General features: G+C 44.9%; 3 protein-coding genes across 3 annotated transcripts in view; all 3 read left to right on the top strand.

Moving 5' to 3' along the window:
• Positions 1–27,180, top strand: part of KANK3 (KN motif and ankyrin repeat domains 3) — a 240,435-nt gene that overhangs the window by 51,763 nt on the left and 161,492 nt on the right. The window lies entirely within an intron of this gene.
• On the top strand, positions 7,675–17,245 carry LOC129329808 (very low-density lipoprotein receptor-like). The gene is made up of 5 exons (XM_054979462.1): positions 7,675–7,806; positions 10,903–11,340; positions 14,417–14,494; positions 15,403–15,538; positions 16,368–17,245. Exons 1-4 carry the CDS (start codon positions 7,734–7,736, stop codon positions 15,507–15,509), a joined length of 696 nt encoding a protein of 231 aa, XP_054835437.1. The 5' UTR covers positions 7,675–7,733; the 3' UTR covers positions 15,510–15,538; positions 16,368–17,245.
• On the top strand, positions 20,622–25,749 carry LOC129330260 (potassium voltage-gated channel subfamily V member 2-like). Its single transcript, XM_054980298.1, has 2 exons — positions 20,622–21,872; positions 25,189–25,749. The coding sequence occupies exons 1-2, from the start codon at positions 20,622–20,624 to the stop codon at positions 25,747–25,749; spliced, it is 1,812 nt and encodes a 603-aa protein (XP_054836273.1).

Genomic DNA, 27,180 nt, shown 5'->3' with positions numbered 1-27,180 from the left:
GCTCTCTACATCCCTAGTAACAAATATTCAGAGGTAGAATGCCTCTGAATGTGGAAGTTCCATTTAGCTATTGAGGTTGTTGATGTTTCCTTCTTCAGGAATTTATGTAATTGCTTTTTAAAGCTAAGTGAATTAATAGCCCTTTTTTTTTTATTACTACAAAACACTACACCAGACTATCACAAGGAAAGGGGAGAGGGGAGGGACAAAGGGAGGTGGAAAAAGAAAAGGGGGGGGAATGAACTACAAACACTAAACACTACACTTCAATGTTTCCCTTCATACTGTCATAATACAAAAATAGCTCCATAGAATAATGATGGAGTGGTTAATCATACAGAGAATAAACATTTCAAATTCTGATTAAACTTTCCTCCCCCTTCTAGGTCCCGGACGCAATTCTCTCTGTGCAACTGCTGTTGCGATGCTCTCCTCCTCCTCCCCCCCCCCTCCGGCTCCTCCTTTTCTTCGTTCTTGGTGCAGCAGAGTTCTGGGTTTTTATTCTCAAAATCCTTTAGTTGATCTTCTGATAATATCTTATAGGCCTGATCTTTATATCTGAACCATATTCCTTCCGGGAATAACCATTTGTACTTTATTCCATGGTCCCTCAGAAGAGCTGCAAACTTTTTATATTTAAAACGCCGTTTCCGGACTAGAAATGGAACGTCCTTCAAAATCTTGACTTTCAAACCCATAAAGTCCAAATCCGCATTGTATGAGTTATATAGGATGGTGTCCCGAATCTTTTTAGATGAAAAGTCAATAATGATCTCACGAGGCAACTGTCGCTTTGTTGCATATTTTGAAGAAGCCCGACGGACCTCCAAAATGGCGCTTTTAACCTCTTCTTTAGTCATCCTCGCGGGTGTCGCCAGTAGTTCCGAGACCAAATCCCACAGATCCTCATTTTCCTCCTCTTTCACGTTTTGGAGACGCAAAATTGTCTGCGTTCGTTCCACCTGTAGCCCGATCAGCTGGTTCTCCACCAACTTCAGCTCCTTTTTTGTAGCCTTCACAAGTGACGCACTTTCCAGAGCAGACTTTTCTGCCCCCCCCCCGCTGCTGCCTTAATGGTTTTCACCTCGCTTTCAATTAAGCCCACCCTTTGATCAGTTTCGTTCAGCTTGTCAACAAAGGGTTTTATAGCTTCCACCACCGCCCTGCGCACCAACTCTTCGAGCGACTCCCCCTTCTGCAAGGTAGCCGAGATTGACTTACCGAGAGCGGGACTTTGCTTCTTTGCTGCCATTTGGGGGGGGGGGGGGCGCTAACAAAATTCTGGAACTCAACGAAGGGGAAGAGCGAGTCTTCTTCAGATCAACCTCTCCTTCACAAACGCTTGTAGAACAGAAGGGATTCGCTTGTTTACAGGCTTCCGCCTGTTTCTTTTACTTGCCGTTTCTCGTTGCCCGGCGGCACTCGAGGCGCCGCGCACATCTGCCGGCCTCCATAGGGACAAACGGGCAATTCCCCCCCCCCCCGCATTGATTTCGGGGAGTTCTTCCCGCCGCGTCCCGGACCCTGGCTCCCTCCCTGGGAGTCCTGGGGGCTAATCCTTGCGGATCAGCCGCCCGGTCAGGGTGCCCGGTCGTTTCCTCCCGGACCAGCCAAGAGGAGCGTCCGGCATGGCTGAGAAAATGAAACCGAATCCTAATAGCCCTTTTATTACATCATGTGTGCGATCCACAGTTTAATATTAGATAGCGTGAAGGAAGTTTTTTGTCTGTCCTGAATCAATCACCCACCAACTTTAGCGTTCTGGGATTTTGGAAGAGCAAGAAAAAGTCCTTTCCTTTTCCTTTGTTCTGTGCATAATGTTGTAAATCTCTGTTCATGTCTTCTTCCTCATCCCTAAATTGAAAAGCCCTAAATGCTTCAACCTTTCCTCGGAGGGAAGGCGTTCTAAGCTCTAGATCATATGGTTTGCCTGTTTCAAGCTCTACAATATCTTTTCCTTGAAACAGATTGATCAGAATTGCAGTAATACACTGTGATGTAAGCAAATCCAAACAGATCTGTGCCCCGAGTTGCAAACCACTTCAAATGAGGAATGGAGGGGAGGGGGGAGCAAAGGAATCAGGTGCAGATGTGAGCAAATGTGCATGTATTTCAGTTGTGAACGAGAACTAAGGGGCCGTGCCAGAGGTGGGTTTTAGAAGGCGGGTGTGGTGAAAAAGGAGTTGACCTAGGTGGTGTCGAACCCCATTTTTCAGCCAAGGTTGCCCCCCAAAGTAGCTACCAACAATTAGGAGGGGAAAAAATTACACGCTTTAATCCTGACTTCATTCCTTCTGCCTTCTACATGCTTATTAGTTCTATTCATTCTTTCCCTTCTTAATAAAAGTGAGCAGCCAAATTCCAAAGCAGTTTTTGGTACCCTACTATTTACAGGGAGATATACAGTTAGGGAAGGGAGTGCTTCTGTATGATGTCTCATGCTGCAGCATCCATTTGGGTGTTGCATATCGCTGGGCTCTCCAGAGGGGTGACCATGTCAGTCTATTGTAGCAAAAGAAACTAGACGTCCAGTGCCACCTTAAAGACTGACAACCCTTATTCCAGTATGAGTTTTTGTGCGTCAGAACTCACTTCTACAGCTGCTAAGATGCTGTGGTAAGCTTGCTGGAGATTAAAGCTGCTAATGGCCAGGTCCTTTGGCCTCCCTGAACAATCAGAAGGGCTTATTTTCTTAAGGGAGGTGGAGAAGACGCTCTGACAGATTGAACTCTCCACGTTTTTCCCGGTGGCTAAGAAGATTCATATGGAGTGTGAATGCAACAGCATACTCTTTAAGTGCTGGCTGCCTCTGAACATTGATCCAGAGGAGTTAGCCGTGTTAGTCTGTAGTAGCAAAATAGTAAAGAGTCCAGTAGTACCTTTAAGGCTAACCAACTTTACTGTAGCATAAACTTTCTGAACATTGAGGTTCCATTTAACCACCATCACATAGATTTGAGTGTTATACATCTATTGCCCCCCTATGATTCTTCAATGGAGTTCAAGGTGCACATGGTTCTCTCTTCCTCATTTTATCATCACACCAGACCTGTCAGGTTGACAGTGACTGGCCTGGGGTTGTCCATCAAGCTTCATGGCACAAGAAGGGTTTGAACCCATGTCTTCAACACCATAGTTTGACACTCTAATCTGGAGATCTTTAAAGCGGTGTCCATTAACACCATGGTGCCTGCTTCCCTGAATAAGAATGCACGAGAGATTGTTTGTAGTGATTATTTGTCAATATCTTCAGCGTTTAAGTGAAATTAATACGGAAATTAGAGACTACCTTTAACAACGCTGTGGACTGAGCTGTTTGTTTCTTCTATTATGTGTAATGAGCACTAATCTCAATGTTTTTTCATCTTTAATTATGTGAAAATATAAAAGAATTGCATTTGTACATACTAATTTTTCAGGTGACTGTTATATTTTTCCCTGTGTATAGTTTGTGTATTGGCACGGTTATTACTGGGGAAAGCCTTTTGTGTTTTGTTTCTTTGTATTTACCACCTGGAGGTTGGCAACCCTAGTTAGAAATCCCAAAGACATAATCAGGGAAATCAGAGCAGAGGAGTGGAACGAGGCAAGGTTTTGGAAGGCTTAGAATGGAATTTAAAGAGAACTTTGTACTGTATGCAACAACGAAGCCAGTGAAAGACTGGAAAAACAATGTCACTTCTTACCCAGAGCCCCAGGTGGGTTTAGCCTAGCAAAGCCCAGTTGACTGCAACACTCATATAAGCAACGGTTGTGTCCTTGTTTTATGGTGTCAATAAAGAAAGTAGTAAAAATCATCCTTTATTCTGCATGAAAGAAGTTAACAGTTAACAAACCTGAGGTGAAAGATCTTGAAGTATGTGAGCTTTTCAGACATTTCTGAGTTTGGAAATGTTCTGGAAAGTTTTGCTATGCAAAGCAAAACAAACTCAAAGCATGCTTGCTTGACTTGTGTTTAGGAATCAAAACTCACAAAAAGGTATGCCGGTTAATTTTGCCTTATAATTATCTTTAAAAGTTTTTTTCCTTCCAACAGGAGAAGATGGCTGAACCAAAAGATTTGATCAAGAGTAAAATTCAGAATGATGCACTTTGTTTTAAATGTTGTAGATCCATCTATTTTTACTAGGAGTAGTCACTTGAAAAAAGTTTCAGATGGGTAGCCTTGTTTGTCCGTAGCAAAAGAGCAAGATTTGGGTCCAGTAGCTCTGAAGATGTCCAGATTGGTCCTGTATCCATTTGTTATGCAACTATTTCAGGTTAAGCCATAGGGGCTACGCCTTTCATTGGCCATCCTACTGAAAACCAAAGGAAATTGCTTCCAAAACAGGCTGCAGGCTTTAGCAATCATCAGCGAGATTCAAGACTCTTTTTTGTATTGGGGAAGAGGCAACCCCCTCTTCAGATACGATTCTATTGGTTATGTTTGCCTCATTCCCAGAAGCCCCTGACTTCTCGCTTAACAGTCCCTCCATCTTATCCAGTTTGCTACTTATTTTATTGAGCTCCTTGAATATGGCTATAACCGTCTCTGCAGTCAGAAGGCATTGATCTCCTATCATTTTATACAGTTCAGATTTAGAGATTATTCCCTTACTCTCCATCATTAGGGGTTCAGGGGAGTTGGTGTTCAAATTAAGCTCCCGGCTGATAGGAGACTCCTCCTCTCCACTGCATTCAACCCGCTTTCCTTGCTCATCTAAGGGTTGCACAGTCGTGAGACTGGGGGAGATAGAATCTGTCAGTTGCTCCAGCAGACTAAACCTATTTTCAGTAAGAGGGAAGGAGTCGCTTACAGTTCCAATATTCAGCAGGTCATCTATACATAACTGTTTGGAGGCTTTATGATGCGTAATTGGTGAGGAGTCGGCACTGGAATTATTCCTAGTCCTCTTTTTGCTTTTATTGCTTTTCATTATCTGCAGCGTCCCCAGGAAGCAGACTCCGCTGCTGTTTACTTCTTACTGTGTTGATCTCTCTGGAAGATTTATAGCTTCGACTCCCTTCAACCTCCTTGTTCTTACCATAAACTAAATAGCCAGCTTGTAGCTAGCAGTAGGCAGCTGGTCTGTAAGCCAAAGTAAATGGAGTTGTTATGACCAAGCTTTCCAGGGCTAAATAAAGAGCAAAAGGAAAAATAAATCACGAAGCTCAGCATTGGGCATTAGATTTCTGCCTCCACCTCCATCTTCCAGCCTGTGAATGAAACTGTGAGCCTGAAAGACAATCAGCCATTCTTGAGGTCGGATTATATCTGAATTTGCTCCTGGCAGCACCAAGGACATTAAATAAGCATTTAATGATAACACAAGCCTATGTGTTTGTGCCAAATTTACCTTGGGAAAGAACTCGGAGGAACTGAAGGTGTGGATAGGGAAATTCAGAACTGACACCAATCTTAGGTTATATTCCTCATGAGACTGAATGTTTTCTGATCTGATGTTCACAAAAGCTGGTTTCTGCCTTGGTGGTGGAGAGTGCTATCAAGTCATAGCTGGCCTATGGCGACCCCTGGTGGGGTTTTCATGGCTATAGGCTAACAAAAGTGGTTTGCCATTGCCTGCCTCTGGAAACCTGATCTTTGTTGAAGATCTCTTATCCAATTGCTAACCAAGGCTGACCCTGCTTAGCTTCCGAGATCTGACGAGATCAGGCTTGCCTGGGCTATCCAGGTCAGAGTAGTTTCTCCCTTGCTATAAGCTTATTACCTTGCTAGCCTGTAGGCCTGAGCATTTTTATGGGACCATGTAGGATATTAAAGTTTAGAACTGGTATCTGGGTCCAGTTCCGGTTCTCAAAAACCTGCAAGTTGCTTTTTAAAAAATGGCACACGCTCCTTCATAATCCCTCTTGTGTTGGAAGAAAAGGCAAGGTTTAGTATGAAACCCTCCAAATCCTTTTGCCGGTCTGATTTCACAATAAGGGTTAGGTAGGGTGGAAATACATGTTGATTCAAAAGTACGGCCCGCTCTAGGAATATAAAGCCCTGCCCCGGATAACCCAGGCAAGCCCAATATCAGATCTTGGAAGCTAAGCAGGTTACTAATTGGATGGGAGTCTTCTAATAAATCTGCTAGAAGCAGGCAATGTGGCAAGCCACCTCTGTTAGTCTCTTGCCTTGAAAACCCCAGCAGGGGTCATCATAAGTTGGCTATGACTTGACAGCACTTTCCACCACCAAGAACATAAGAGCCTTGTTAGATAAGAATTAAGGTTCACTGAGTCCAACAACTTTTTCTCCGGATGATTCCAAGGTCGATGAGCAAAGTATGATCTAGTCCCATAGCTGCTGCTCAGAATCATCATTCAGAGATAGACTACCACTGAACATGGAAGTTCATCCAGCAAGCTTGATGGCCCCACCTGCCATGAATGTGTCCCATTCCCTGTTAAAGCTATCTAAATGAGTAGCCATCACCTCATCTGGTGGCAATGAGTTCTGCTGTTGAATAGAGTTCATTTAGGTAAGCATGTCTAGGATTGTTCATGCACACAACAGATTGTGAGCTGGAGAAGATACAGAGAGGGCTATGCAATCCTCAGTGAAAGTAAGCTCGCCTAATGCCTGGCAATTCACATTTATTTAATCATGGTGTCAAGGACACGGCAAGATGCCATGTAGTTTCCTTTGGTGGCTCAGTTGCTGGCATGACATATTTTCTTATGCCTGATCCAGGCCTCGAGGAGACCATATGAGAGAAGAGAAAATCTTCACATCCTACTTAGACGTGGGGAAGCTCAAAATTTCTGGATAGCAGCTAGAGATACTGCTTAGGTCACCTTAAAAATATGATCAATAACTCACTCTGCAAGGAATCAGACTACAAAATGATCAAGTGATCCTAATTTTTAAAAAGTACCGAATGGCTGCTGCTTTGGGGATTGTTCTACAGACCAACAATGGCTACCTCCATTCTTTGTCTGATGACAAGTTATAAAAAATATATATATAGTAGGATTGCTCCATTGTATGTCAATTACTTTTTCTGTTATGTGAATTACCTTGCAGATTTTTAATTGCAAAGTGCCTCAGCTGCAGTAACCAAAAGGCAATATGCCAAAAGGCAACTAGATCAAGGCATACTTAACCAACATGCAAAATATTTACATATATATTAATAATTCTAATGTAATCATTCTTTATATAGAATATGTATGACATGGAGAAACACGACACGCATTTGACAAAAGGAAAGGGATTGCAGACTATCACTGCATTTTAGGATGTATTATTTATTCTCTGCACGTGTCAGGCTGTTGTCGCTGCGTTGATGCCATACTATTTTTCTGCTTTATATTTGCACTCTGTATCATGCCTAATACTATGCATTCAAAAATGCTATAATCCTAGCCCTAGTACATCGCTTATTAGAAGTCTCTTCATATGGACTGTAGCTATTGACGATTTGAGTCTCAGTGAGAACAGTAAGTAAATAAAATAAATGCACGTTTAAAACAATATGATTCCTTGAATTCAGACCCACGTACTGCAGAAGGGAAGCGTTCGTCCCTCTTTGCATCGGCCACCATTCGTCCTCTAAATTCGAACCCAGAAAAGTCATTTCTGGGAACGGATCTGCGCACGCTCCATTCCCTTAGTCTAAAGGACGGGCAAGGGGGCGGGGCCATTTCTGTGACATCACGCGCCGCCGTGCGCGCATGCGCGGTCTTACACACGCACGGTGCAGCCAGATAAATTCCATGCATGCGGCGCAGTTATTCGAATCAACAGTATGGAGCGGTTCGTTTCGTTCGGTGTTTTCCTGACAGTCGTGGCGTGGCTCTGCGCTTGGGCCGTTGAGACCGGTGAGTGCTTTGGAAAGGCAGCCTTCTTCAAACCACGCGCTTTAAGCGAGAGACCGCGAAGACTCTCAGGCCTCTCCCCTCAGCTTCACCAATTGGTCGCTGCTCTTGAAGGCTCCGTCGTGGAGAGATACCGATTGGTTCTTTGCCTGCTCCTCATGGTTTGACCCCTCCCTGTGCACGTGGTCCTGCGGCTCTTTGGTATCTGTACACCCTTATTGGCCGCGAGCGGGCCAGCGCCTCCTCTTGGCTCCGCCCACTCTGGAAAGGAGTGGGTCTGTCCCTCACCTTGGTTACCATGGAGATGGCAGCTGGCCTCCATTAGAAAGAGGAATATCTAAGTTAACTGTTAAGATCAATGTATTTTATGGAACTGTAATGTTTTATTTTAAATGTTTTAAAATAATATCTTAATATTTTTAAATATAATAATTTTACTATATAATTTCAAAATGGGTTCCTTAGGGATGTAATTAATCTATGATATTATTAGCTGTGATATTTCCATACAATATGCTTTATAACTTTTTAAAAAGTGGAAATGACAAGTCTGTGGACAGTTTAATTCTATGCAGTTAGTTATCATGCTGAACCCCCCCCCCCCATTCATGTGCTCAGTCATAGGAGCAACCCTGGTGAATTAGACTTAAGGCCTGTGCCCTGTTTTCCACAATGGCTAGCTGGAGGCTCCTGGAAGGCCAACCTGTAGGGCATGGAAGACAAAGCCACACCCTGTTCTTGCCCCCAGGCAGTGGTATGCAGAGATATACTTCTTCTGAAAATAGAGGTTCCATTCGGTTGTTGTGGCTAATGGCCATTGATGGACCTCTCCTCTGTGAATTTGTCCAGTCCCCTTTTAAAGCCAACTAAATGAGCAACCATATTTATCTATATTTTATTTTATTATTTATAACCTGCGTTTCTCCCGAATGAAGACCAAAGGCAACTTATGTCCTTTTCTTCCATTTTTATCCTTGCCACAACCCTGTGAGGTAGGTTAGGCTGAGATGGTGTGACTGGCCCAAGGTCACCTGGCATGCTTCCATGGCAGATTGGAGATTTGAATTTGGGTCTCCCAGATCCTAATCTGACAATGTCCACTACACCATGCTGGCTCTCTGCAGTATCCTGAATTCCACATCTCTTTGTTGAGTAACAGAGTATCTTGAATCTGCTGTCCATCGGCTTCATTGTGTGCCTGTGAAAAGTAGCAGAGCATGGCTGTATTCTCGGGAACAAGTGAAGTTGCCTTTGAGAGACTTGGATCATTGGTCTGTCTAGCTTGGAACTGTACATTAACTGACAGTGGCTCTCCAGGTTCTTAGGCAAAGACAGGCCTTTCCCAACACCAGGAAGCTATTGGGGATTGAACCTGGGACCTTTTGCACAGATTCCATATGCTCTATCACTGATCTATGACCCCTCTGATCCAACCACAATCTGGCACTTCTAAATCCTATTGACTTCAAGAATCTTTAACTTTCTTTTAATATCAAGTTAAACATGTAATGAGTGAACATCTCTGGCGGCTAGCAGTGACAAGGTTGTAGATTTTATTTGCTGTATTCATGTTTTTAATTATGTTTATATTTATGCGTTTGTATATTCTGTAAACTGTCTCGAAAGGTAGGATATAAATATTTTACATAAAATAAATTTAAAAGTTCTAAACTTAAATAGGCACCCTATCAATTTGTCGTCCCTACTATACCTACTGTTGTACATAAATGTGAAGGAGTCCTTTTATCTTGATTTCCTTTCCAGCCTTTGTCTTACAACAATCCACCGACACCTTTGTCTCCTGCCAAGAAGACTTGGCCTTTGCACGTAATCGGCTATTCTGGCTTTTCCTGACATATTCTGAGTTTATTTGGTTTTTTGTACAGTTACATGCCTGGTGGAAATCAGGATCTGAGTCTGACAGCAACGCCCAAGGACAACGTGTCAGCCTATTAGAAATACTCCAAACAGGAACAGTAAAACAATATATTTTTATTGGGACTGCTTCTTTGGAGTTTTGAGCTGGTCAAAATATAGATTGCTTTATTGTCCCTCTAAGGATTTGAAATGTGGCTGTTCGGCAGGATGTGGCTTGCTTGCCAGGTTTTCTTGTGCTCCCTTGGGACTTGCTTTGTTAACAACCCAATCCCCTGCACTAAGTTCCATTGGGTCCACTGAGGCTTACTCCAAAGTAAATAGCTTAGGACTGCAACCACAGATAAACCATGGGTTGGAACGTTATCAATCTGGTAAGGGTTTGTGGAAAGGACACTGCCGTTCCAGTCATGTATCTAGTGGCAAACGTTAAAAATCCCAGTGGTGATATGTATGTGTTGGGTACACCAGAGGTTGTGTATGTGTTGGGTCTAACCTGCAGAAAACCTCGCTCGGTACTTGTATTGGCCTAGCCTAAGAAATAAATGCTTAAGAAATTCAGTGTTAATCGTTTTCTGCTTAGAACCAGTGAACAAACCAACATTGATCAGTCTTCACTAATGATATGGTTGGGCAAACTTCTGAAATTTTGAGGGTAGGTGGCAGCTGGGTTGAATGGTGTGCGTGCAAAGGGCTCAGAATCTTGAGTAGGGTACCCCACAGCACAGCAGCTATTGGGTTGGAAGCACGGTGAAAGGAAAATTCCATTCTTCTGGTACTGTCACACTTCGGGATCCTGAAGTGGGAGGTGCCACTTTTTTTTAATCAATGTTCTCTACAGGCTTACTTTCACCCCTGGTTTGGCTATGGAGTCTTGTGATGGAGGAGAGATGGTTCAAGAGGCAAGCAATATCCATTTTTGCAGAGGGCAACTTTGGGGATGCCTGGCACTGTTATACTGAAGCAGAAAAAGTGAACCTCTTGAGGGAACCCATCAATAATGAGTCGAGCCAGGACAAATCTCAGCCAGTCCTGAAATCCAGAAGGCGTTTTCAGCCCACAGAGATGTAAAACCAATGCCTGTTTAGTGTCTGTGCCTCTGTAGATATGGCCTGCCATGATGCAACTTGGAGATCCCCTCTGCTTCTTCTCACTGTGCTGCTTTGATAATGCTTCTCAACTGACCCAGCTGTTTCCTCACCATTTCTCTCTCTCTTTCCACAGATGTTTCAAACTGTACCGTTCATAGCTTCCCATGTGAAGATGGGAACCAGGTGTCACTGTGCCTGAAGTGCAATGGGAAGCCAGACTGTGCAGAGGGCAATGAGAGCAGCTGCAACACTGGGAATGTCACTTGTGAGCCTGGCGAATGGCAATGTGGAGGTGGAGGCCCTTGCCTGCCCTTGGAACAGTTCTGCGATGACTATCAGGACTGCCTGGACAAGTCTAACAATTCTGCCAAGTCTTGTGGGCCCCACGTGACCCAACCCCAGACGCCCCTCCCTTCCCTGGCCTGCTCCAGGAAAGAATTCCAATGTGCACCAGGTGGTCTCTGTTTCCCACTGGATTGGTGGTGTGATGGCCATGCAGATTGTCTTGATGAGCGGGATGAAAAGAGCTGCAGCTTGAATTTGCCAGCACCTTCAGGAGCAACTAAAACAGGTGGGGCAGATGGCTGTCTGTTTGGGGAGGGGGCAAGCAGCTGTTCAGTGTGAGGGTATTGGCTTGCCCTGCTGCCTGTTTCGCCCGTTCAGAATGCCTTTGCCTTCTGTCTGCTTTGTGCGATTGCATTAGCCCATCTCTTAAGTTACATTTACATCTTTGCATTTCTAGCTCTTGGCCCTCTCTACCTTCCCAGCTCCAGCTCCTTCTCTCTTCACACATGCTAGAGGAATGGGGCAATAGAACTGGCTGTGCTGCTTCAGACCGCCAGAAGAAGATAACCTTTTGGAATGCTCCTGTATGTTTAAAAAATGTCAGTTAGAAAACCAGGAGAACAAGCAAAGAGATCTGGTAGAATCTTTCTTCTTGCTGTGCTAGTCTTCTGCCTACCGGGAGGTTTTTATGCAAGGGAACACTCAAAACTAGAATCTACCACCTGCATTCTGAAACTGGGTGCAGTTCTGGTCACCGTATCTCGAAAACGATGTTGCAGAGCTGAAAAAAATACAGAAGAAGGCAACCAAGATGAAGTGGTTGAAGCACCTGTCCTATGAGGAAAGGCTGGGACTTTTCAGTTTAGAAAGGGACATGATAGAAATTTATAAGAGTAAGCATAGGGTAGAATGAGCAGGCAGAGAGAACTTTTTCTCCCTCTTTCAAAATACTAGAACTCAAGGGTACCCAGTGAAGCTGATGGGTAGTAGATTTGGGACGGACAAAAGGAAATACTTTTTTTTCCCCACAACAAGCGATTAAAATATGGAATTCACAGCTAGAGGGTGTCGTGATGGCCATAGGCACAGATAGCTTTAAAAGTAGATTGGACAGATTCTTTGAGGATAGGTCTACCAGTGGCTACCAGCTAAAGTGAACCTCCTCATTCAGAGGCAGTATCTGAACACCAATGCTAGAAGGCAACATCAGGGGAAGGCCTTGGCTTGTATGCCCTGTCGTTGACCCTCCAGAGTAACTGGCGGCTGTGTGAAACAGGATGCTGGACTAGATGGAACACTGGTATAAATAAATAAATAAATAATCCAGCCAGGCTCTTTTATTCCAAAACGATGCAGTCCATTCCATCGTGCAGCCCCATGATCATCACCTCGCACTCCTGTATGTTTGAACCTGGCCTGGCACCCTTCTGGGTCCCTCAGGGTTTGTACAAGTTTGTACTCTTGAGTCCCGTCGCCTCTTTCACTCTGTCCTCCCTCTCCCTGGCCACAGGTACTAGAAACCAAGGACAGAAGGAACATCTCAACACTGCAGTAAACAAGATAATCGGGTGCCAGAAACAGAAAGACGACTACCCAAGCTTTTATAAAGCTGAAGCTTTTAGTTGTAAATCACTTCCATTGAGTGTTGTAATTTTGATTTTGTACAACGTGGGTACGGTTGCTGCCCATGCCATCTCTGAGAAGCCGCTTTTATTGGCAGCAATGTCATTGCTTTGCTCCAAGGCCATAGTTATCCTTCCATGCCCCAACTTTGCACTTCCCTGCCCGCAGCAGGCAGAATTTTGTCTTGCTCTTACAGATAGTATCTGTTTTTGCACACAGATAATGTTCTCTGGATGTCTTTGGCAGGGCCTCAGGGAATGTCAAGCTGGCTGGCACAGCATCAGTCAAGATTTCTCCCAAAGTGCAATGAGTCACAGGATGGGTCTTTGGTTGAGCTTTTATAATGAAACCCATGGATCTTCCTATGGTTATAAAACGAAGAGGGCAAACTGACACAAAAATTACAGAACCACAGAGTTGGAAGGGGCCATACAGACCATCTAGTCCAACCCCCTGCCCAGTGCAGGATCAGCCTAAAGCATCTCTGACAAATATTCATCCAGCCTCTTCTTGAAAACTGTCAGTGAAGGGGAGCTCACCGCCTCCCTAGACAGGACTTTTGAACTACTCTGACCAAAAAAAAGTTCTTCCTAATATCCAGCCAGTACCTTTGTGCATGTAATTTAAGCCCATTGTTTCGGGTCCTACCCTCTGCTGCCAATTGGAACAGCTCCCTGCCTTCCTCCAAATGACAGCCTTTCAAATACTTAAAGAGAGCAATCATGTCCACCCTCAATCTCCTTTTCTCCAAACTAAACATTCCCAAGGCCCTCAGCCTTTCCTCGTAGGGCTCAGTCTCCAGACCCCTGATCATCCTCGTCTCTCTCCTCTGCACCCTCTCGATTTTGTCCACCTCCTTTTTGAAGTGAGGCCTTCAGAACTGCACACAATACTCCAGGTGGGGCCTGACCAAGGCAGTATAGAGAGGGGCTATAACCTCCTGCGATTTCGACGCTATAGCCTCTTTGATACAACCCAGGATTGAATTGGCCTTTTTTGCCACCGCATCACACTGACTGCTCATATTTAGTTTACAGTCCACTCTTACCCCAAGATCACTTTCACATATACTACTGCCCAGAAGTGTATCCCCCATCCAGTATTTGTGCTTCCCATTTTTGTGGCCCAGATGTAATACTGTACACTTGTCTTTGTTGAATCGCATCCTATTCACAGCTGCCCACTTCTCCAGAGTATTCAGGTCTTGCTGAATTTTAATTCTATCTTCTTGGGTGTTTGCTACTCCTCCCAATTTGGTATAATCAGCAGATTTAATGAGCAGCCCTTCCACTCCTTCATCCAGATCATTGATAATAATAATAATAATAATAGGAACGGTTTTAAAGCTCCTATCTGTTTTTCAAGGCCATTGCGCTAAGCCAGCAGTAGCTACTTCTTTCTGAAGTTACAGGTCTTTGGTCTGCCCCTGCCCGCTGCAAGCACCCCCTTTCTGGCCCTTATTAGGAATGGAATTAGGAAGGAATGCAGCTGCCAACTTAACACAATGACATTCTGGACTTCAAGGGATATTTGATGTTTAATTGACCATTGGTTTTTAATGTTGCTAATTGACCGACTTGTGTTCTTAGGCTTCTTGAGTCACAATGATTATCCTGAAGCCACCAAAATATGATTGTGTCGAGCTTTTGGTTTTGCAAAGGGCTGTATATGTGGGTGAAATGAGAAGAAGCTTTCCCTGTGCAGTGCTGTCTTTGTCTACCTTTCTTTTCTCCTTTCAGAGGGCAAGACGTTTCCTGCAAAGGGCCCTCCAAGTATTCTCAAGGAACCAGTCTATTTGACAGCGATTGCCATTGTGGGTGAGTAAAAGCCTTGATGCTCTTAGTCTTCAATCCAGCTGAACTTGTGTCCTGTTGGAATCAATAGAATCAGTTATTCGGGGCTGAATCTGAAGTTGTGTTTCTTCCACTAAGTTCTGAGGACCCCTTCAATTTGACTTGTGCCAGAAGAGGCACAGACTACAATTTTTAATCTCTTAGAAACCATGTGCAGGCATGCCAGTTTTATTAAAGATTGTGGCATGCGAGGGAGAAAATGGGTATAGAAGGGTGGCAGCGGATTGGATGTGTCTCCTGCCATTTCTCCCCCCTCCCCCATATACCACTTTCTCAAACCTGAAACTGACAAAGAGGTTGATGTCCAGTGCCATGAAGGGCATTCTCACATAATTTGCAATTGGCCAGTGGAACTCCTTGCCCCACAGGATGTTGCAGTGGCAAATATCATGTCTCTTTTAAAGAGAAGTGTTCTGATGAATATGTCGGTAAGTTGCAACCCAGTGCGACAGAGCTGAACAGGGAGTGCATATTCCTGTCACACCCCTTTGCCAGTTTCCTGCCTTTCTGTCACAAGACAGGAAGTTGAGTGGCACAGACAGCTTTGCTGGGCACTGTCACCTTTTGTATACTTGGGTTTTCATCATGCGCCTTTTAGCAGCCAATGAAAATAGTGCATGAGAGGTTTTGGAGGGGATGAGAATGCTTCACCTGCTTAACATCTGCATATTCAGCTAACGTTAATGATGCAGGAGCTGAGCTAAGAATAGAAGCTGGCATCCCTAGGACAAAGAAGCCCCCCTGTCTACCTGTTGCCAGCTCATCTTCAAGTGTCTCTATGGAAGAGGACCTGGCTGGTTCCCTGGCTGGAATGTGCTTTCTCTGCAGTGCCAAAGCTAAGAGGCTTCTTCTCTGTCTTTCTACCCTCTTAGCACTGCTGATTGCAGTGGTGGCTGCAGTCAGTGTTTCCCTGTGGGAGCGCCGGAGAACAAAGCGTAACTCCTTCAGCTACAGACTAGCAGGCCAGTCCGTAGCATGAACAGACAGCAAGATTCTCTGCCATAAGCGGTATGTCTAAGCTTGGATTTGGGGGCTATTTGGGGGGTACTCCTTTTCTCGTGGTAGTTCAAGCGGGCTTCCAAGTCCTGCTGTTCTCATTGCATCACTCACGCACCCCTCCCCAACTGTACTGCAAGCTGTAAATTCCTTGGAGCAGAAACTGGTCTTCTCAGTTCCTGCTAATCTTCAAGACACAAACCAACAAAAAAAGAGAGCCACGGAAAGAAATCACAAAGATTCCGCTTTGTGAATCTTCAAGGCACATCTATTAATCTCTCTGTCTAAACACAGTTTAGACTATGAGGTTGTGAGTCCACATGCCACCACATTTTTTTTCCTTAAGGAGGGGGGGAAACTCTAAAAGCTGATTTTGTGTTTGGATTTAAAAAAAAAGTCCTCCAAACACTGTATGAATAAAATCAAATGCAGCAGTCTAATGAAAGCAAAGGATTTAAGTCTTTGGAATTTCTCTCCAACCAGAATAACCAAACCAATCTTTAGTTCACTTGAATTCTATGAGTTAAATCTTCCAAGCTGCTCCTCTTCCACAAGAATATTTTTTCCTTCCTGTGGCCACAAGGGTAGTGTGGTGGAGTGGTTCGAATGTTGGATCATGACCTAGGAAACCTAGGTTCAAATCCCCAGCCTGCCATGGAAGCTTGCCGGGTGACCTTGATCCACTCACACCTTGGCTTACCCCACAAAGTTTGTTTGGGGTGGAGTGGGGGGTGAGCCATGTATGCTACCTTGGCCTTCCTGGAGGAAGGATGGGATTAGACATATGCAGACAGAGAAGGTTGTCTGACAGGGTGCCATCTGTTCTTTCTCTTCCTGACAGTATGTTGCCATTCCCTCAGAAGAAATGTCCTCCGCTTGCACTAGGCGGCATCTCTAGTCCTGGCTACTTGCTCCTGCTTCCACCTACAACAATCTCCACTGAACAACATGTTTTCACACGCGGCAAACTGCCCTCTTGCCAGCCAGCCATACAAGAAGCTGGGACATGATCTTTCAAGGGAGTATGAAACTGGAGAGCGGAGGGGCTTTTATGGACCTACCTCTCCCACACACTACAAGCGGACCTTCCCTTTTCGTCCACAAACATCACTCCTAAATATTGATGCCTCTTTTTCATTTCAGTTTTTGGTTCCAAGGAATCTCCTGTGGAGGGGGGGGGGGCATTGTGTTCTTTTTAAAATTCTCAGTAGGAGCCACAATTCTGGCCGGATAAAAGGAAAATCATGGCCTGTCTACGGTTTGACGTTCCACTCCACCCCGCTCCATGTCACACTTTATTTTTATTTCTGAACTAGTCCAGTGCCTTTAGCATCTGACTACTGTGCCGATGATGAACAGGAAGATATCGCCATGAGGTGACCATAAGCTGTGTTAATTTCCCGTGTTAGCATAGCTCCTCCGAGTTTTGATCAGAGCCAGGATGAAACTCTCGAGTCTTAAACGGCTGCCTGGCTGCAAGATCAGGTCGAAGGTGCTGCATTAACCTCTCTTTGGGGCCAGTTGTCCATGGGGGAGCGATTTTTCTTTTCTACTGGGGCAATGGCAGTAGGTCATTTTTATTTGTGAGAAATAAATCTCCGTTTGTTTTCTCTTGCCTTGAAGATCACTGAATATAACTATAGATGTTTTAATATATTTTTCTCCTCTGTATGCAATCCTTTGTCAGTAGGAGGAATTATGATGCAATAAAAGTACATAACTGGCTGCTTTCCTCTGACCTGTGTCTCGGGGTTGGGGAAGGGTCTGTAATTCTCAGGTAGAACACTGACAGGATCTTGTGTATTATTATTATTATTATATTATTAACTTCATTTGTAGCCTGCCTTTCTCACTGAGACTCAAGGAAAATGACAAAATATGAAAAGCAATTCAATCGAACAGCAAAGATCTATAATAAAACAGTGCAATAGGGCAAAGATTGAAGATTTGGAAAATAGTGCAAACAGCAAACCAGTTGATGTTCCCCAAAACTATCTACAGCTAGAAAGGGCTGTTCTTTGCCTAAGACCCTGGAGAGCTGCTGCCCGTCTGATTAAGCAACATTCAGTGTTTTTCACATTAGGGCAGCATGTATAGTTTCTCTGTTGCTGCAGCTGCTACAGCTCAGCAGCAACAGGGCTTCCACAGTTCCCTGCCTCAATCCCCTCCCCTGCCATTTACCATTCCCTATCTTGTTTAAAATGTTTAAAATATTGACTATAAAATATAGTTATAACAGTTGAAATATTGTTCTATCATGCTATCTGAATACCCAGCTTTTTAACAAAGTAAGTCGTTCCTGTCATCATAGAGCCTTTCCCCTTATATCTCCACAGCAAAAAGGAGCTAGAGACTTTTTAAAATGAAAGCATGGAACTTGGAGACACAAATTACTTTGTTATAATGATATTCAGTTACCAATTTTAAAAAAAGACACAGGATGGTGGACCAGTAACGGTCGTCATGGGCAGGAGAAATGGCTGCCAGGTACACAGGACTGAGGAAATCTGTCGTTTCCCATCCCACACGGTAGCCTGCTAGGCTTGGCTGCAACTCTTCCCAAAATAAAAGCAGGTGTGGGGAAAAATTGGAGTGGTACATGAACATACCACAATGCTGTGAGGAAGCAGGAAAAACCCCTCACTTCCCAACTACATCAAACTTGGAATTAATAATCTGTGTGGAAAGGCCCTGTCCACTAAAGGAAGTGAGGGCCTCTGGGAGGACTTACTTTGATGCAGTTCCCCATTGAATTCTGAATGAGGACTTTTGTCAGGTTGTGTTAAAGATCCATCCTTACCAAGGGAGGCATATTAATTGGCTCCCAAAATGGCGTGCTAAGCAACATCTAGCCTTCTTACTGAATGTACCACATACAGACTTAAGAACAGTAGAAAGAATCCAGAGTCCAATATACTATGATCGTATTCTACTTACATTCTTTCCCCCAAGGTTACCAAGACTTACTTTGGCTAAAAGCAATTTTCTACAAATATATGGAATAACTCCCTTAAAGTACCTCCGTGACCCAATAGTTAAACCACTGGTTCCATTAAAACGTTTCATCTCTGAAAGAAGGAGTTGTGATAGCAAGGTGAATAGGTCTAGTGACAACATCGACCTATGTAAAGATTTACCACCAATCTGTGTGGAAACAGCTGTTGTCTATAGGGATCAATAGTCTTGCTCAATAGAAGTTCATCTCCAGGTGTTGCTTTCTCCTAGCAGCAGTTAGTTCCCTGGCCATTAGTTCCCTGGTAAAGTACCTACTTTGTATGCAGAAGATACCAAATTGAGTGTGTAAGGGTTAGAGAGTTGGACTAGGATCTGAGGCACCCATGTTCAAAACCTTGCTTTGCCATGAAAGCTTGCTGAGCGACCTTGGGCCAGTCACGCGCACTCTGTCGAATGCACCTCACAGGGTTGTTGTGAGGTGAAATGGAGCGGAGAATTATGTAAGCAACTTTGGGTCCCCATAATAAATAAATAATAGAATACAAATCAATATAGTTGCTGGTTTAGTTGGCTTTAAAAAGGGACTGAGTACAAATGAAGAAAAAATAAAATAAATTCAGTCCTTGGCATCTGTTAAATGGCTTCAGATGCCAGGCATTGGGAAGAACCTTTTTTTGTGCCTGAGACCTTTGAGAAGGTCTTTTCGGAAGACTAGGCCAGATAGACCAGTGGCTTGACTCTATATGTTCATTCCAGTCTGTTTTGTAGTCCCATAGAAGTTGATGCCAACATGGGAGACAAAAATTGCACCCTGTTTGGAATGCTGACTGGAGTTGACATGCAATGGAGGGCTAATGCCCTTTCAGGAACAGCAATTTCCCTCCTACCCTGGAAATGCTTCCCTTATGTCAGTGGGCCACGTACATTTTCTCAATAAGTCTGGACTACAGTGGCCATGAAGAAAGTTTAGATTACAGATAGAGATAACTTCTAGTCTTTTGTGATTCCCCCCCCACACACACACACAAGCTACTGTTGCTAGAAAGCTATTGGGGGGGGGGAATTGGTGAGGCTCAGATTTTTTTTTAAAAAAAACTATTTGAAAAAAAACACAAAATAAGCCTCATATTCAGTAGAAATAGAAACATTACACCTATAATGAGACATCTGCATACAAGCATCCACAAAAGGTTTCCAAATATCTAAAAATAAGTCCATTTGCAGTTGTCATCTATATGCTGTACATTCAAATACTGATAAAGTTGTAAGTTCCTCCATCCATTGAATTATGGGAGGTGAGCATTTAATTCTCCAGTGCTGTAATATAAATCTTTTAATGGCAGTAAAGGCAGAAGGGGGGTCCATTTTTGTTGACAAATAGTTTGGTTCCAGGCAGGTATATAAACATCCTCAAAAATCAACAGGTGTTCTAAATCAAAATTAATATGAGTAGTAACTTCCTCCCAAAAAAAGAGAACTGCACGTGCCCAAAGCATATGCTTCAGTGATGTGCCCCGTAAGTCACAGAGCCAGCAATTAGACATTTACTAAAAAGGTGCTGTGTTTTACAATATACCCTAAATATAATTTTTTGCTGAATAAGTTGCAGCTTAAGATTCATAGAAGTAACAGGTACAGCATTCAAGGCCTTATCTCATTGCTTTGGCAAAACTGAGCAATCTAACTCCTTATTCCATTTGTTCCTGAGACTCTGCATATCGTATTAACCAACGTATAATATTTATAAACAATCACTTGAGATTCTCTTCCTGTACAAAATGCTTGTTTCTTAGTTCTCTCCTTCCCCAGTTTGTATGTTGCCAGTGAAATATGGCAGGTGGATGTCAGAATCGTAAGGACTTACAGAAATAACTCCTTGTCCAGGGGTTAATGCCATAATCTTATTAACATTTTAAGAAGCTGCAGCCTTTCCAGCTTAAGTTCAGTGGCTCAGTTAGAGATGTAGTTGACTGTTAGGCATTTGGCAGGTGATCTGGTACGCACCTGCTGGCCTTCAGGGAGCTTCTGAGATTCTTCTCCATGAATGCACACCTAGTGAGAACAGAATAGCGATTCTCCCAAACTCACCACCTGACCAGGAGCAGCAGGGGGACCATTGGGCAAGCCAGGACCAGGTGCAATGAGACAAGCCACAAAGAGGCGCTTGAGTCTCTCGGCCAACTTGAAAATCGGAGACTGCCCCAAGTGCTGCCAGACCCCAGAAAAGGAGGAAGCGTACATCCCCTTTGCACAGGAAAATCTGGTGAAGCAATGGGGCTCAATGACCAACATAGCGGACAGTAATCAGGAGAGCAACAAGATTCCATCCCGGCGGAATCGATTTGTCCTCAACCTCAATGTTGGGGGGAGATGTTTCCAGATTGCCTGTAAGGTAGCTGCTAAGTACCCCACCACTAGGATTGGCCAGCTGGCTATCTCCAAGAGCCCCACAAAGAAACTGAAACTTTGTGATGACTATTCAGTGCTGAAGAATGAATACTTCTTCGACCGTGACCCGCTCATGTTCCACTATGTCTTCCATTTCTACCGCAGCGGAGTTTTGTGGATCATGGATGAGCTCTGCCCGGCCAACTTCGTAGAAGAGATTGAGTACTGGGGCATCCACATTAAATACACGCAGAGGTGTTGCCGCATCCTCTTTGAAGAGAAACAGGACGAGCTGGCCGACTACCTCAAAGTCCAACGGGAGCTGGAAGCAGAGTTGGAGCCAACCAAAAAGGGGGAACACTTTGATGGCAAGTGTATGGGCAAGTTCCGCAAGGCTGTCTGGAACCTGATCGAGAACCCGTACTCCTCCATCCCTGCCAAGATCATTGCCGTCATGTCCAGCTTTTTTGTCCTCCTCTCCATCGTAGGCATGACGCTGAGCACTGTCGAGGAGATGCAGCATACGACCAGCAAGAAGTGCATGGAGCAACTGGAGGCCATCTGCGCCATCTTCTTCACTGTAGAGTATCTCATGCGCATCATCTCCACCTCCACTCTCCAGCAGTTCCTGCAGGCAGTATTCAGCGCCATTGACCTGGTGGCCATCCTGCCTTTCTACATCCAGGTCCTCTTTGAGAACCTGAGTGAGGGGGACACCGACTACCACGAGGAGCTGCACAAGATGCGCAGCGTGGGCAAGCTGGGGAAGGTCCTCAAGCTCATCAAGCTGATGCGCATCTTCCGCATCCTGAAGCTGGCCCGCCACTCCACGGGTCTGAGGGCCTTCGGCTTCACCATCCGGCAGTGCTACCAGCAAGTCTGTTGCCTCTTCCTTTTCATCGCCATGGGCGTCTTCACCTTCTCTGCCCTGATGCATTCAGTGGAACATGACGTCCCTGGCACTAACTTCACTAGCATCCCTGATGCCTGGTGGTGGGCAGCAGTAAGTCATTATCTCTGTTTCAGAGCATTGGCTGATCTATCCCCTTATTGTGTCCTCTGGCTGACAGCAGTTCTCCAGGGTCTTGGGCAGAGAAGGGCATGTTGCAGTACTTGCTCCCCAAGATCTGTGAACTGGAGAGACTGCCAGGGGCCAGTTGTGTTCAGTGGCTTCACTGGCGTGTTCTGGATGATTCTGGTTAGAGCGAATTCAGATATAGGCATGCAGTTAAGAAGCCCCAAGCATCTAATTAGCTTTCCTATAGCAAATCATTTAACTCCTGGCCAGATAACATTTTGGTTCATTACTAGGTATAGTAATACAATTATGGAGTCTCCTCTTCCTTTTAAAACCTTTATAATTATAGCGTACCTACTTAGTATTCTTAATAACAAATCAACAGAAAATTGTACCATCCAGTATAACAAATACAAAGACCATTAAGGAGAGCAGTTACGAGAGTCCACCAAGTATCTTACCCAAAGATCAGAAGATCACAGGCAAGGAGCCTTTTCAAAGAAGAAGCTCGCTATCAGTGTAACTTGTCATATTTATTGGGCTTCAGAACTTTTTCTTAACAATAGCTGCTTCAGAGACTCAAATTCTTGGCTAACTATTACCCTATGATTTCATACACCAAACAAGACTATCCGTATTTGAAACATCTTGTTGAAACATATAACAATACCTAGTTCAGTCTTGCTCCTTTTTGTGTTAACAAGGTCTATGTAGAATTAGTAATTACAAGTTTCTCGTGCATCTGAATATCTTTTGGTCCTCCACCAGTACATCTATAATATTGCCAGCTTCAATTAAGTTAGATATTCCTGTCGTCCTCAGATACTCCCTGCATCTGGGCCTTGGTACATTGTGTGCATTAGTATAAATTAGATGGCTTCTAATCAACACATGGCAATACGACTGTGTAACTATTGTTTTATGCCCTTCTCCAAGGTTGTTTTATTCTAGGCCTCTAGACTCCCTTTGTGGCCTGTCTAGTTATGGGGCTGGGCTAGCCCTGTTTCTGTGTGCATAGGTGTCTTGAATAGCTTTCTTGGTCATATTCAGCAATTGTTCCCCTATAGTTCTAGCCATATCCATGACATGTTGCTCTGTCACTGAGGCACTTCCCTCAAAGTGGATCATATGTGAAACTCCCATATACCAAGTTAGACCATCGGTCTATCTAGCCCAAACCTAAAGCCTCCATTCCAAAGACTGAGGAAGGTCTTTCTTAACATTTGCAGCCATGGTGCTTTTTGTCTAGAAGTTGCTGGGGATTGAACCTGGGGCATTCTGTGTGCCAGCTGTGCGCTATAGACCTACTCAATGAGAAGATCTTCTGCACGATTGTGCTTGTCATATGATAAATAAGGGAATGCATATCTGGGGAAAAGGCAGTGAGTTTTCTCCCACATTTCAGATTCCCCAGTGCTAAAAGTTGGAAGCTGAACTCAGTAATGTCGAAGGCTTTCCCGGCCGGAGAACGATGGTTGTTGTGGGTTTTCCGGGCTGTATTGCCGTGGTCTTGGCATTGTAGTTCCTAACTACAGGAAGTTCCTAACTACAGGAACTACAATGCCAAGACCACGGCAATACAGCCCGGAAAACCCACAACAACCATTGAACTCAGTAAATTAACTCGTTAAAGTCTTTCCTGCAACTGTCCCCATGTGCACCATGTGGTTTGGGAGGGGGTACAAACTGGGCAGGAATCCCTCTGTCTGGATATTTATTTATTTAATTACATTTTTAGACCGCCCTCCCCGTCAGATGGGCTCAGGGCGGTTTGACAACAAATTAAAAACTTGGACTTGGAGGAGAGAGCTAGCACTTTTGGAGTTTCAGGTGGGTAGCCATGTTGGACTGTCATAGAAGAGCAAGATTCGGATTCTAGCAGAACCTTAAAGTGTCGGGCTATGGGTGACAGGATATGGTAGACAGATCCCTGTACCATTGCAACAAGAAGTCCAGGCTCTTGGTTAGATGGTTTTATTCAGAAATCAAATCATTTCCATATATATGGCCATAGGATTACTCAGAAGCAAGAAAGCATCTAAGCAGTACACGCTCCTTGACAGGAATAGAAACGTGAAGAAAGTACATCTCTAAATACCCAATCATTCCCCCCTCCCAACTAAACTACAGGTTTGCGCAGGAAACATCCTGGGAATTTCTTCCAGGGTTTACACATCAGCCTAGACAGAACAAAAGGCGTAAGACTAAACTGTAACATTTCAGACAGTGCAAGGTCGCTTCTGGGAGCTTCAAAGGAAGGAGATAAGCCAGCTGTGTTCTCAGGATGCCTGGGAAACTAAAGTGATGGTTAAGGCATTTGCAAAATGACATTAAGGTACAGCATTAGCAATGGCTCAGTATTAGCATTGGCATGGATGGGGCTCAGACATGACATAAAGACTAACTAGATTTCCAAGGTTAGAGTTTTCAAGAGGCAGGTCCCTTGTTCAGATCTTCCACTTTCACTCTCGAAAGCCCGTACCCTGGAAATCTAGTTGGTCTTTAAGGTGCTGCTGGAGCTGAATCTTGCACTGCTGGAGTGTATCTGATGTTTTACGTGTAAGAGAAGGGGCATGAGTAGACTGTCACATAGCAAGGAGGAACTGACCTAAGATGGGGGACCCCAAGGTAGGCAGGGGTGGTGGTGGTGGTGTCCTTGTGGGATTTCTAGAGGTTCCTGGTTGGTCATTAAAGTATTAGGATGCTTGACTAGATGGACCTGATCCAACAGACTTCTGTTAAGACACTTATTAAAAGAGGATTAGTAACATTCATGGAAGAAGTGGAGAAGCCTATCAATGGTTGTTAGCCCTTGTGGTTAAATGGGATCTGCGTGTTCAGAGGCTATCTACCTTTGCTGCCAATTGCTGAGGTACAAATGATAGAGGATGGCTTGTTGCCTTCACGCCCTGTGTGTGGTCTTCATGGGAACATCGAGTGGGTAACTGTTGGAAAGAGGATGCTAGATAACAACAAAATTTGATTTATATGCTACCCTTCAGGACAACTTATGCCCACTCAGAGTGGTTTACAATCACCCTGTGAGGTGGATGGGGCTGAGAGAGCTCTGAGAGAGCTGGGACTGACCTAAGGTCACCCAGCTGGCTTCAAGTGGAGGAATGGGGAATCAAACCTGGCTCTCCAGATTAAAGTCCTGCCGCTCTTAACTGACTAGATAAGATAAGCCCACTTTGGTGTGATCCAGTAGAGTTCTTATGCTCCTGCAGAAGAGTTTGTTCTCTAGGTATGAACCAGAAAGTAGATGGGTTCTCATTCTGCTCTTCTCCCTCTCCCCTCTCAGGTCAGCCTCTCCACCGTGGGCTATGGGGACACGGTGCCGGACACGGTGCTGGGCAGGATGGTGGCCTTTGCCTGCATCTCCTTTGGCATCATCCTCAACGGGATGCCCATCTCCATCCTCTACAACAAGTTCTCCGACTATTACGCCAAACTCAAGTCCCACGAGTACGAGGCCACCATATCGCTCAAACTCTCCCGGAAGCTCCACCTGAGGTCAAGAGCTTGGCGGAAGTTCCTGGAGTGCTGCTGTCCAGAGGACTATCTCTCCTGCCCACCAGCCCCTCATCCTGGGGCAGCCCACCCCAGTGGCCAGCATTACTTGCCCCAGTCTGGCCATCCAGGACACCCTATTATCCACCAACCGCGGCACAGTCACCAGTCACTACGTTCTGCTCCTCACTCCCCCTGCCATGGCTACCACCAGACTGACCACTACCCTTCCCACTACTGCAGTCATCCTGCACACCTGGAACTTCCTACCCCACTCCTATCACAATCCGGCCGTTCCACTCCTCAACCATCATCCCACCTGTGGTCACCAGCCAGAAAATCTGGCCAGTAGCCTTATAACTGTAAGCTTCTGAGTGGCAATAGCTCTCCAGGGCCTCAGGCAGAGAAAGGCTTTCTCTGCCTCTGCGAGCTGAGAACCTTTAACGGGTATATGAAGCAGCTGGCTTTCAGCATGCAAAGCAGGTGCTCTGTCACTGACTCCAAGGAGAGACGCCGAGCTGTAGATTTTTACTCGGGCCTTGAATGGTGTCAGGCTGTTGTTCTGTCTAGTTCAGTGTGTGACTGGCAGAAGCTCTCTAGGCTTTCAGGCAGGGGAAAATCCCATCTCCTGAAACCCAAGATCCTTTTAAGCTGAAGGGGTCAGGTGCCGGGGAAGCCTGCAAGCCGTGTACAGTATATGCTCCTCAGCTGAACCGCAGCCAACCCCAGTAGTTCTGGTCACTTACGGAAAATGTTGTATGAAATAATAATTATAGCCTACAGCGGAATGCAGCTGATTTGTGTCTCTGATTACCAATATTTATTTATTTACTTCATTTCTACTCCACCCAGTGTTGCCAATCTGCATATGGGGGCCTGGAGATCTCCCCGAATTACATCCGATCTCCAGACAACAGAGGTCAGTTCACTTGGAGATAATGGCTCATTTGGAGGGTCAGTATACCCTGCTGAGGTCCCTCCCCAAATCCCAGCCACTCCAGGTTCTACCTCTAAATCACCAGAAAATTCCAGACCCAGAGTTGGCAACCTTAATCCCACCTTTCTCCCCAATGGGGATCCAAAACAGCTTACGTTGTTCTCCCCTCCGTTTTTCCTCACAACAGCCCTGTGAGGCAGGAGGGGCTTAGAGTGCGAGGCTGGCCCAGGGTCATTAAGCCATGGCACGGCAGAGTGGGAATTAGAACCTGGAAATCCCAGATCCTAGTCCAATAATAGAACTACTACACCATGTAGGCTCTCATGGATCATTAGCCACAGTTCTTAATGTCTAATTATGGTAGAAAAATGCATCAAAACAGCAAAACAAGTAACTGAGATTCTCCCTCGAATGGGTTGGGGTGCTGAACAGGATGATGTGGACCTCAGAAGGGTTTCCCCCTCCCTCTCGGCCTGCCCCAAGAGTACCTGAAAACTTCACATCACTCACAATGAATGTATCCCCTGTGAAGCCTCTGGCCAACCACTTGGCATCGCCTTAGCATGGCTTTCTTCATTTGTCCAGGGACACAATCAGACAGTTGCCATTGGCAACTAAAGGTCCTCCAAGCCGTTACTGGTGTGTGGTGCGTGTCCCGCAGGATGTGAGCTTGTCCCCAGTGGTGTTTAATATCTATAGGTGCCCTCTGGCGGAACTCGTCAGGAGGTATGGCGTTGGGTGCCATCAATATGCTGATGACACCCAGTTCTTTCTCCTGATGAATAAATGGCATGAGGCAGCTTTCTCAGATGTGGTCCAGTGCCTGAATGCTGTGGTCAGATGGTT

The sequence above is a fragment of the Eublepharis macularius genome, chromosome 5 (assembly GCF_028583425.1).
Source record: "Eublepharis macularius isolate TG4126 chromosome 5, MPM_Emac_v1.0, whole genome shotgun sequence".
In the NCBI taxonomy this organism is placed as follows: Eukaryota; Metazoa; Chordata; class Lepidosauria; order Squamata; family Eublepharidae; genus Eublepharis; species Eublepharis macularius.
Note: the sequence above shows the minus strand (reverse complement) of the source record. Positions and strands in the feature narration are given on the sequence as shown.